The 12,828-nt window shown below is 42.7% G+C and overlaps 1 protein-coding gene across 1 annotated transcript; it reads right to left on the bottom strand.

The window, feature by feature from the left end:
* Positions 1 to 2,659: 2,659 nt before the first annotated feature.
* On the bottom strand, positions 2,660 to 6,657 carry LOC119278391 (cytochrome c1-2, heme protein, mitochondrial). Its single transcript, XM_037559744.1, has 8 exons — positions 6,473 to 6,657; positions 5,976 to 6,043; positions 5,139 to 5,350; positions 4,538 to 4,817; positions 4,382 to 4,453; positions 3,326 to 3,442; positions 3,161 to 3,226; positions 2,660 to 3,045 (listed from the first exon to the last, which is right to left on the bottom strand). The coding sequence occupies exons 2-8, from the start codon at positions 6,033 to 6,035 to the stop codon at positions 2,929 to 2,931; spliced, it is 924 nt and encodes a 307-aa protein (XP_037415641.1). The 5' UTR covers positions 6,036 to 6,043; positions 6,473 to 6,657; the 3' UTR covers positions 2,660 to 2,928.
* Between the last annotated feature and the right edge of the window lie 6,171 nt (positions 6,658 to 12,828).

The raw sequence follows: 12,828 nt of genomic DNA, 5'->3' as shown, positions 1-12,828 counted from the left end.
TCACTATATTCTTTTCTGTGGTATTATGCAGAATGAAGATGTATGAAATGAAAAAAGTTGGACGCTATGGCATTGGGTTCATTGACCCAAATACCATTAATGAAGAGACTTGGTCACAAAAATGGTCGAGAATAGACACAGAGAAAAGCTTGCTAGAGTTCTTGAAGCGCCTAAATACCTGTACAGATATACTATTTCCTTACAACTTTGGGTGAGTCATGTTGTTTTGTACTACAAATTCTGTTTTTGCTTAATAGCTAGATGTTAATAAGTGTATAGGGGGTTTAGGGTAGTTGATGAGTTATGCACATGCCCGCTTAATTATACATGCAAACATGTGCGCATGTAGTTTCCACTGGATCTCGTTAATCATTAAAATTGACGAGGGAACAGTTGAAGTACTCGACTCACTACTGAAAGAAGTTACTGACTACGCAATCGTGAAGGGGATGGTCAATAAGTAATTTCAATCATTATCGAACTATACGTCAGCCTCTTTAAGTTCGTCATTTCCTGATATCAACTAATTAATAACTCCTTTATTCATTTTCTTTGCCGGCGGGCAGGGCTTGAGAAAAATTCATCAAACAGGTTGATTGCCCATGGAAACAAAAGCTTCACTGGTATCGACCCAAGGCATTTAATTAAGTAGTACTAGCTAGCTAGCTAACATCTCTTTGATTCTAGTTTCAATATCATTAGCATGCTTGATTAATTATTATCTGATTGAATTCTATTCAATTAAAGGCCCTGAAGCAGGCGTCGGGTAATGATTTATGTGCATACTACATTTGCGAGAACATTCGCATGATGACGTGCGAAAGGAGCAGAACTGCCAGAGACCAATTGGTATGTTTGCCATAACGCTATTCACAACTTTTACATCATTATCTAATATATACACACAATTAATACATGCATATTGATCTCCTTCTTTAAAGATGAAGGACATGCGGGATCAGCTCCTACCAGAGTATCGCGTACGAGCGATTCAAGAGGAAATAGTGGGATTTTTGCTCGACCAGGTCATATATCCCAAAGGAGAATTCCATTATCCACTACCGAAGTAATGCCTCCATGTAATGATCTACATGCAAATTGTAGGAGAAATTGTATATACCAACTTGTATATATATATGTGTGTGTATATGCGTGAATGGTGATGCGAGAAAGTCGATGATATATATATGATCGGTTCTATGAGAAATTCTATTTATATATATGCATAACGTGTACAATATGTAGTAGCGTAAAATATGTTTCAAATAAAAAAGAATTAAATGGAAAACACAAAATTAAAAGGAAAAATAAATCATAAAACCAAAAACCCCTAAACCTTTTAGTCCCGGTTGGTGTTACCAACCGGGACTAAAATTCTCCCAGCCCGCTCGTGCCACATGGACAGTCATTAGTGTCGGTTCGTGCTGAATTGGGACTAAGGGGGGGGGCTTTAGTCCCCATCCTTTAGTGCCGGTTCTAGAACCGACACTAAAGGGGCCTCACGAACCGGGACTATATCCCTTTTCTGCGCTAGTGCATACAATCAAACACCATGCCTTGAATTTCTCCACTAACATGCAGGCAACCAAACACCAGACAGTGTGGTTCTGCCCATGCAGGCAAGAGGGCATGCAGACGACCAAACAACTTGCAGATGATGCATTTGAGGCTGCATTTGCATAGCCAGTCTGAGTTGAGAAGGCTATGCAATGCAGCTACTGTAGACTACGGTAACCAAACACGCCCTAGTTGTGCCCTGGTGCTGGTGTTTGCCTACAACTTGGTGGGTCCCAACAATTAGCTTTTTCTTTGGATTTTATCCCATGACCCGAACACCTCAGTTTTAGTTGATCTTCTCTTTGAATATCACAATGGTTTTCAAGCTACCTGTAACCCAATTCCTATGTTTTTTTTATCCCTCCACTCAGAACACGGCCTTAGTTCAAAGCTGCGACACTTATTATGGATCGAAGGGAGTCTTAGTTAAAGAAATATCTTCCAACCATTACTTACATAGGCCGTCATGCAGGACAGAGTAGTGCAATCTCAGATGTGCTAATAGGGGCAAAGTATGTGTGTGTGTGTGTTCAAAGAGATGAGTATGACAAATTGAATGTTTTTCATGACAAATTATGTTTGCCGAGTGTGGCAATTATACTTGCAAAGCATGGCAAATCCTTCTTGAACTACATGGCTGAAGATGAGCAATTCATAAATCCGAGCAGTTCTTAAATTGCATAGCCGATGAACAACTCACAGATCATGATGACCTATTCATAAACTACGTAGCTGATGAGCACTTCACAAATCCCCGAGCAGTTCATGGATGCAACAGAAGGCGTGGATGAACAATTCATACATCTCGTAGTAGCCTAGGATTTTTCTTTCCAGTAATGTAACAATTTAGAAAATTCAGAGAAGGTCGTGTTGTGCGCCCTGCTCGGTTCTTCCCGGTGATACCAGCTCCGGTCTCCTTGGACTTCCCATTCCTCTCTTTAATTTGATTCTAATTGTTATGACAAATATAAAAGTTGACAGTAGACTTTAATTAACTTAGATAGTGCCGCAAGCCAGCGAGTCAGAAATCCAGAAGGCTTACATATATTCCCCAAATCCTGAAACTGCAGTCTGTGTGTGGACTGTGGATTACAGGACTTCAAAAACAAAGTAAAAGTAAATTTGATTAACAAAGCACAAATATATTTACAATCTCTGTCTTATTTTTCTGCTAGATGATTGTTGGCACTGTTGACATTTCAAATTTTGAAAACCGTGTCCCCCAAAAAGATGAGAGTAATTGTAAACAAGAATAATGCATTCTAGGCATGCATGGCAACCATGCCAGTGTGAAAACGTACATCATGTACTCCTTATTTCAAATACTTCTAGTTACCCACGAAATGTTTGGAGAAAATGAAGCGTTGGTCCTCAATTGACCACATCAAGGACCAGCTTGCGAGACTTATAGACCGACCACTTCATGCGCCGGTAATATGCGGCTTGCAGAAGTGCGAGCGAGAGTAGGAAGATCCATTTGACCCCCATCTATGACACAATCACAACATGGAGAGGCAGTTAGCACAATCACAAGATGGAGTAAGCAATTAGATAATTATGCTGCCATGCAAATAAATTGGGTGGAGTAGAGCAAGTGGGTTACCAGCTTTCTCTCTTCCATCTCCGGCTCAGCCGCCCATGACAAGAAGGAGACAACATCTTTACCCATCTGGAATTTACATAGAAGAAACAACACACCCTTTAATTTAGTACGTACTGAATCCGCGGCAAAAATTCCGTGATGCTCACAATAGAAAATAAGACTTACCTGAGCTTCCGTTGCAGGAGTACCGTCTTCATACTCGACAGCTCCATCACTAAGCATCTTGGGCATGGCTATGGCGCCACCAGGAAAGTAGGGATTGTAATGCAAGCCTTCACGAATCTAGATTTTTAAATCAAAAGCAGAAGGCTAAGATTTAAGACTCAATCAGAGAGCAAACACGAATGTGCTTAAGGCTACGAATTTTATTAGGGTATAACCAAAACAAGCTAACTACCTTACCAGACAACTTCAAGAAAGAGAGAAAGATGCATACTCACTGGAAATTTTGATTACAATATTCCTTTTCACAGTAGAATTCTCAGATGAAAAAAAATCTCATATGAAGTCGGTAATCCTTTCAAATTCCAAGTAAAAAAGATTAGGTTTAGTGACCAGAGAGTGGCACAGCATTTTAAGATTCTTCACTTAGTAGACCAAACTTTGAAGTTGAATAGCCCAAAGGCTGGTGATAATATTGTTAACCCAGTTATTGCATAATGCACCTTAGAGTGTAGCTATGACGCTTATTATTTATAGGGGACTGGGGGTCCAACATCTAAAACTGGTTATACATAAAACTAACAAGGAAAAAATAGAATTCCCAAGAAGATTTTTGTTCATACTCTTTAGAATAGCAGCTGACAATCTTGTGGGGTATCCAACCCCACTTTATCAGGCTGATCAACGTGCCACTACAACTAAAATGACTATCTAGCAGCACCAACAAAAAGTCATAGCATGTTGTAACAAGCAGAACCTACAAAAAAAAACACACCTGAATTCTGAACTACAGTTGTGTCAGTGTGGGAAAGATATTAGGTAATGCACATGTGTAGCTCGAATAATGAGCCGTTAGAAGAAAATAGCGTGGAAGGATTAAAGTTTGGGTAAATTCAGTGCCAGTCCAGAACAAGTGTATGCCCATCGTACGCCAGTGTGAGTCCATGTTATCCATATGGTTGCTGCTACTACTTACGCATAATAGAAGTAAACACTGGGAAATATCACATTGAGAAGCACAAGAAGCCATCAACCCAAATATAAACGAGAGAGGATTACCGAGACGCCAGCAGGTGGATCACGGTAACCAGTAAGAAGAGAAAAAACGTAGTTCTGACCATTGTGCCTGGCCTGCAAAAATGTAAGCAAAGAATGAGATGCAATTTTTGAGGCCAAATATTGGATGAATGCAACCAGAATCCATTAGTCGGTCACCTTTGTGATCAAGCTGAGGTCTGGAGGGTATGCTCCACCATTTGAAAATCGAGCTGCTTGCTCATTCGCATATGGTTGTGGGAGACGGTCACTCAGCTTACCCGGACGCGTGAACATTTCACCTTCATCGTTTGGCCCATCAACCACCTCAATCTCAGCAGCCATTGCCTTTGTTTCCTCCTCTGTGTAGGCAACACCGACCAGGTCTCGGTACGAGATCAGGGACATCGAGTGACAGGAGGCACACACTTGCTGATAAACTTGATGTCCACGCCTTATTCTGCTCATATGTTCTCAAGAAAATTAAAGAGGTTTACAAGAGATATTATCAATTCAAGGGAATGTTTTTACAGAGAGCATAATTGTATTACTATTCCCCTGTTGCAGAACTTGGACTGTTATTCCGTTATTACTTTCAGTAGTGGAAACTGGACACAGTTTGCCGGTGTATGGAAAATAACAATGGCATACTACTTTATATTGTGCTAAGTGGACTCGAGCATAATATTGTACGATCAATAGCTATTGTGCTTTCATGCTATTAGTTGCAGTCAACTGGTAAGAAAAGAGTTGTTTGACAACAGAAGATGATTTAACTCACGATGCGTGATCATAAGAACTAAGGATGCCTTCATGTGGCCAGGGATAGCTCGGAGATTCTAGCCCATGCTCTGCTTCATCAGCTGACGCTATTGTACCAAAGCTTAAAAGGCCAGAAGCACCAACTCCAAGAATAGCCAATGCTTTCAGTCCAGTGAAGCCAGAGGTTCCTTCTTGATGATTTATCCGGAATGAAGAAACAAGAGATGAACCCTGTAAGAACAAGTGTAAGATTCCCGGGGGAAAAAAAAGGTAAGATAACTAACTTCACTTATAAAATGTAACCCCCCTAGTTCAATTTTAGATCTATTAGCTTTTGGTAGATTAACTGTTTTATATGGACTGAGGCTTTAACTGAGTGTAGTGCTTGACAATGCTACTCTATTCCGGGACTACCGGACTATACAAGCAAAAAAAAAATCAAGTTCAGTTGCCAACTATGTCTTTTTCTTTTGCGAGACTGAATTACCTGGTCATAAAGAACAGTACTGTAATACAAAAAACATGGGATGCCATAACAAATTTTGTAAGGCGGCTTATTTATCTCTTACTGGAAACTATAAAGTAATTACAAGCAATATCTGGAAATTGTGCATGCTAATGGTAATCCACCATAGCAGCATCTAAGATAAACTTCAGACGATCCATTTAAAATACTACTGTAGTTTGGTGCATATATATGTAATGTTGTAACTAGAACACTTTTGATCAACTACAGTAACGTAATTCTTAAGATGCTGGCTCTTTGATTAAAGGAAACCAGTAAAAAGTGAAGAACATAATACAGTAAATTAATTAATTTTTTAAAGGTAAAAAAGAAATTTGGAAAAATACTTACAGATGGGTGCTGTTGAAATGCTTTCTTCAGAAGCTGGCCGATGCCCCTCCCAGTAGCCATCTGTAACGCTGCGCCAGGACATCCCAGACAGGTCGGTTAACAGTTAGGAGTTTCAGTCTTGCAGCACAATAATTACTGACTTCTTGTACAGAGTGATTCCAAACTTGAAGGTAAAGCATGGTAGTAGCTCCCTGAATTCCAATTGATGGATAATGATTTACAGTGCAGCTACTGCTAGAGGAGCTTAAATTAAAGGAACCGAAAGCCTAAAATTATGGGAGAGTGTACGAAGCGATGACAGAATTCTGCAACGGACTCGAAATTCGTCAGAACAAACGTGCCGCCGTTCAGAATGGGTTAGTAGCTCTGTAGTTAACATCCGAATATATGTAGTACTTTGCACGCCCGCAGGAGATCAAACGTGCCGGCACCCAGATCCCGACACGCGGAAGAAGAAGAAGAAGAAACAGAGGCGGTTCGAGTTCGGCGATCGGTACCTGCGCTGCGCTGCGAGGAGCCGCTGGAGAAGGGCGCCGGAGAGCGAGCGGCCGGAGGGAGGGGATGCACGTCTGCTGTCTGCGCGATCGGAGGCGGGGGAGGGAGGGAGAGTGGTGGGGAGCTGAGCTTTGTGGCGCTCCGATGGCCGCGCGTGGTGGCGACCGGAGGAAGGTGCTGACCCGTGGGCCCGGGTTATTCGAGTGAGTTTCAAGCTCCACTCTTTTTTTGGAGAGGAGTTTCAAGCGTCTGTCCACGTGGCTATAGCGAGACTTCTGATTTGGGAATGGGCTGGCCCGCTCTGGCACGGACCTTGTCCCTGTCGGCCCATCTGTTCTGTTCAGGGACATGGAGCCGGCCCAATTGTTCAATATCTAGTGGACTAATGTTTTATTGGGCGACATGGTCCGACCCGTTTCAATACCAGATTGCACAAGAATAAAGAGCATTTATACAAAAATATTATTTCAAATAGGATCATTTAGCAGAAGGGATTTTTAGTAATTAAGGATATTTAGAATTTATTTGTTCAAAGAAAAAAAGGAACATATGCAACTCCGTACCATGAATCGTTTACATCATATAAGGTAGCATATTTGTAACTATTAAACCAAAAAGTCTTGGGTCAATAGATTAAAATTTTCATATAAGCATTAGGGGTAACAACCTTGAAAAGGAATGTGCATTGCAACGACATACTAGAGTCTTGGACCACTAAATTTGGGTCGACCCATTTATCCCGGTCAGTCGACGATGACCGGCTACCTTGACTCAATTTTCTTATGAAGTTTGCCCAAAAGATCCTTCGACTTTGAAATTGTGGCCGGACCAGTATCCCAATGATAACGTCGATACATTCCCATTGTGAGGTGCGTTGGAGGTACGTTTCGCGCCTCCCAACCTTCCCCACGCGTGGTCGTTAATCATGTATTTGCAAAATATTGAACATCTATATAAAAAAAATCCCTGGTATATACAAAATTGTACAACATATATGAAAAATACACATAAAAAATAAGTTTTCAAAAAATGTTAATCATGTATTTTAAAAATGTTATTATGTATACAAAAAATGTTTCTGGTGTATATGAAAAGTATTGAATGTGTATGTAAAAAGAGTTGAGATCAAAAGAAAGAAAAGCAAAAAACAAAGAAAACCGAGAAAAAACAAAGAAAAAAGAAAACAAAAAAAGTAAAAAAACCATGAAAGAGATAAAGAAAATTGGTGGATAAAAAAAGAAAAACATAAAACCGAAGAAAACAATTGAAGAGAAAATAAAACCAAAAGAATCATAAAAGGAAACAAAAAAGGAAAAAGGGGGGAAAGGAAGGAAAAAACCGGAGCAAACCAGTACGTGAAACCGAGCAAGGAAGCGACCTAAGCGCGAGCGAATGACCCGAGCTAATGGGTCGGCCGTGTATGTGTGCGCCTTCAGGAGATGTTATTCTCGCTATAAGGGAGCCGAGAAACAACCCCGAGCCGCCCCATACTTTGACTCAACGAAGAAACCTGCCTTTCGCCACCGACACCTATGGCCCACAACACACAACAACTTACAAATCGAGCCCCGACACCCTCCACATGGAAGACCAAGTCAAAATTGACAGGCAGATTCCAAAACCGGAGCCTCACAATAGATAGGGTACTGGTGGCCCTCATGGAGCAATAGTCAAAGAGATAGTAGAGAGCATGAAATTTTTTGAGTTGTGTATTTTTCATTCATGAGCGTAGGAACTTTATTTTTTAAGCTCACAGTCTCACCAAAATGGCTCGTAAATTAGCCACAGGTAGGCATGTTTGGTTCGAAAATCCACGTGACTTTGTACTCTCACTGTAAGAAATATAAGAGCATCTCTAGCCGCGCCCCCAACAGGCCTCCAAGGTGACTTTTTCGGCGCCGGCGTCAAAAAATCGCCCTAGTCGCGCCCCCAAGACGAAGAAAATCGTCGGTTCGGCCCTTTTTTCCACCCGGCGGCCGCAGGCCGAACCCGGCGCGCTGGGGGCGCTTGGGGGCTCCGGTGCAAGGGAAAAGCGCGGCTGGCCCACGCCATCAGGTGAAAAGTCAAGATTTTCTTCCCCGACCTGCCTTCCCCCCCTCCCCCCGCTCTCGGCCGCCACTAGCTATATCCCGGCGCCGCCCGCCGCCTTCACCGATAGATAGCCGGTAGGTAGCCCTTCCCCGCCGAAAAAATAGCAGAGGTTCGCTGCGGCAGCTCCTCCGACAACAGCTGGGCGTTTCCGGCCGCCGTTTCCGGCCACGGAGAGGCAGTTTAGCGGCGGGTGCACGCCCACCGGGCGTAAGGTGTTCGGCGATTTGCCTGCCTCGGCGATGGACTCGGATGACAAGGAAGTGCTCGCCGCGCTGCTGGAGGAGGAAGCCGAAGCCGACGTCCAGGAAGAAGAGCATCTCATGGTGCTCGCCGCCCTCGCCCAGCTACTGGCGAGCAATGAAAAGCCGCGGCGAGGTGGCTCGGCGCCGGGGCAGGTGAAAGCAAAGAACCGGCATCGTCTCTAAGGCTACTGCATGCTCTACTCCGACTACTTCGCCGATGCTCCACTTCACGGCGATAGAACATTTCGGCGCCGTTATCGGATGAGCAGAAAGCTTTTCCTCAGGATTGTGAATTCCATCCGGAGTTCAACAACTATTTCAAATGCAAGATGGATTGCACCGACAAACTTGGATTCACCTCGATCTAGAAATGCACGACGGCGATGAGGATGCTTGCATACGGAGCTCCCGGTGACTCACATGACGACTATGGGCGCATGGCCGAGTCCACCAGCATAGAGTGTTTCTACAAGTTCTGTCGGGCAGTGGTGGCAGTGTTTGGACCGCAATACTTGAGAACACACAATGCGGAAGACACTGCTCGGATACTAACACATAATGCAGCAAGAGGATTTCCTGGGATGCTTGGAAGCATCGACTGTATGCATTGGAAATGGAAGAATTGCCCATTTGCTTGGCAGGGGATGTACAAAGGCGCCAAAGGCGGTTGCAGTGTGGTACTTGAGACGGTGGCCACACAGGACCTCTGGATTTGGCACTCCTTCTTTGGTATGACAGGAACCCACAATGATATCAACGTGTTGCAGTGCTCTCCTGTCTTTGCCAAGCTTGTTGAAGGTCATTCTCCTCCGGTGAACTTCGAGATCAATCGGCGGCACTACAACAAGGGGTACTATCTAGCTGATGGCATCTATCCGAGATGGTCGACATTTGTGAAGACCATTAAAAACCCTATGCCTGGAGGCAAGAACGCCTGGTTTACGAAGATTCAGTAGGCTTGCATGAAGGATGTCGAGCGGGCATTTGGTGTGCTCCAATCTCGATTTGCTGTTGTCCGGTACCCCGCTCAGACCTGGTCGAAAGATCAAATGTGGAAGATCATGACCTGCTGTGTCATCTTGCACAACATAATCATTGAGAGCGAGCAGGAAGAGCCAGTGTTTGACACTGAACCATCACTAGTAGAAAAAGGGTCAAATGTGAAGCACAATAGTGCCGGTTTGAATTTCAGCCGGCACTAATGTGTACATTAGTGCCGGTTCGTGGCGGCGATCAATAGCACCGGTTTGTGGCGAACCTTTAGTACCGGTTCATGCCACGAACCGGTACTAAAGAGGCTGTGTCAGCCTGCGGTCAGGATATGGCCCCACCATCATCATTTAGTGCTGGTTCGTACCACGAACCGGTACTAATGAGGTTATGGCAAGCTGTTTTTAGTCCCACCTCGCTCCCCTAACAAGCATTTTACCACCTTAAATATGTTATTTCTCAAACTATCACAAGCACTTGGTCTTCATTGAACTCTATGTGTAGAATTTATGGCCGCAATATGAGTCTTCATCGGTTTATAAATCGTTGATGACTCATATTGACAATTCAGATTGTACACACAAAGATCATTAATGATCAAAGTATTTTTGATGTTATAAGATCATATTGACAATTTAGATTGTAAAGAAATATAAGATCATGATCTAAATGCTCTTATATTTTTTGCGTTCAGTATGCACCAACTGCTAGGCGGGAGGAGCTGTTTAGTACCGGTTCGTGGCGAACCTTTAGCACCAGTTTGTGCCACGAACTGGTACTAATGAGGTTGTGTCAGGTAAGGCTGGGGCCGCACGAGCACCTTTAGTACCGGTTCATGGATGAACCAGTACTACAATTTCTTAGTAAGCTGTTTTTTAGTCCCACCTCGCGAAGAGAGAGGGACTACGAGCGGTTTATAAGCCCTGAGTGCAGAGACGATGAAGAAGAGGCTCAATGCTCACGTTGCTTAGCTTCAAGCCTTCAGGAATATGGTAGACTGCACGGAGCTATGCACAGTGCAGTTTACACTATTCCGAAAGGCTTGAAGCAAATTAACGAGCATTGCACCTCTTTTTATTTTTAATAACTTATTACAACTCCGGACTTCTTCTGTTATGGCAAAAACTAATTGCACGTCGGCATTTCTTTTTTTTAAACTTTGGTTATAACTCCAGACTTTGACCATCAAGTTTTGCAGAAAAGAAAAAATAGCAGGAAAAAAAACTATAGCTGAAAAGAAAAAAACTATATAAAATGACCGTGAAATTGAAAATCACTACAAAATGAACTCTGAAAATGTTGAATTTTGGCAAACTAGATGAAAAACTACTCAAAAAAATAGAAAAAAAATAAATATAACAGAAAAGAAAAAACTATACAAAAAACTACGCAGAAATAAATAGAAGAAAATAAAGTAGAAAAGAAAAAAACTATAAAAAATTTGGGGCGCTGCCCTGTGGGCCTGCTAGGCCACGGGCGTGCAATTACAGGCCTTAAAGGCCCAGCAGACTCACAGGGCAGCGCGCAGAATTTAGGCCCACAAGCCTGCTATATAGAGGAGTTCAAAGAGGTAGCCGCGGCTGGGTTTATAAACCAGTGCGGCCGCCCTTCGCCCGACGAGGTGGAACTAAACTTTGGGGTGGCAGCGCGAGGCCTTTAGTACCAGTTGGTGGCTCCAACCGGTACTACAGATCACCCTTTAGTACCGGTTTGGGCCTGCTCTTCCCGCCTCTTGGCCTGGCCAAAGTTGGCCTTTAGTACCGCTTGGTGGCTCCAACCGGTACTAAAGGCCCATCCTATATATATAGCACTTACGAAAATTTCAGTTACATCTCCCCACTTTCGTCTCCAACCTATCGACATTGCCGCTCGATCCCGTCGTCGCCGCCCGTCGCCCGTCGTTCGTCGTCGTCGTCGCTGTCCCCGCCGCTGCCCGTCGTCGTCGTCGTCTCGCGCCACCGCCCCAAACGCCGCCGCCGTCCGTCGTCGTCGCCGCGGTCCCGTACGTCGTCTCTCGCACCCACGCGCCGGCGCCCCTGCCCCGTACGCCGCCGCCCTCGCCCCGTACGCCGGCGCCCCCGCTCGTACATACGGGGCGGCGGCGTACGGGGCGGCGTACACACACATACACACATATACACACACTACACACACACACACACACTTTTTACTTATTTTCTGTTTTCTGTTTTCTGTTTTTTAGAAAATTTAATTAGATATTAATTAGCTAGGTATGTGAGATTTGAACTAGTTGAATAATTAATATAACTAGTTTATTTTTAGTAAGAAAATTATCGAACTAGTTTATTTAGGTATATGAGATTTGAACTAGTTGAATAATTAATATAACTAGTTTATTTTTAGTAAGAAAATTGTCGTATCTGAGATTTGATTATCTAATTAAAATATTATAGTTAGATATATATTTGAACTAGTTTATTTTTAGTAAATGCTTAGTTGAATTAGTTGAATTAATATATAGAACTAGTTTATTTTTAGTAAATGCTTAGTCGAACTAGTTGAATTAATATATAGAACTAGTTTATTTTTAGTAAATGCTTAGTTGAACTAATTGAATTAATATAACTAGTTTATTTTTAGTAAATGCTTAGTTAAACTAACTGAATTAATATAACTAGTTTATTTTTAGTAAATGCTTAGTTAAACTAACTGAATTAATATAACTAGTTTATTTTTAGTAAATGCTTAGTTGAATTAATAGAAGTAGTTGAATTAATTGAATTAGTAAGTGTTTAATGTTTCGCCTAATATGAACATAGGAAATGTCGTCTGACGACGGAAAAAATTTCGGTATGTGCACACACTGTGAAGACGAGCGCGGCCAGTGCGACAGAAATTTCCTTGTTGATGGTAGGCGATTCAGCATCAAGCTGGATGAGACTTTCGAATTCGATACAGTAAGTCACAACGACAAGTCTGTTTTCGTAATTAAGCATGACTTATATATGTTTCATTTGCCTGACTTATAATTTTTAATTTTCACTATTCTACTAGCGCATCCCATGCCATGCAAG

Source organism: Triticum dicoccoides, chromosome 3B (genome assembly GCF_002162155.2).
Source record: "Triticum dicoccoides isolate Atlit2015 ecotype Zavitan chromosome 3B, WEW_v2.0, whole genome shotgun sequence".
In the NCBI taxonomy this organism is placed as follows: domain Eukaryota; kingdom Viridiplantae; phylum Streptophyta; class Magnoliopsida; order Poales; family Poaceae; genus Triticum; species Triticum dicoccoides.
Note: the sequence above shows the minus strand (reverse complement) of the source record. Positions and strands in the feature narration are given on the sequence as shown.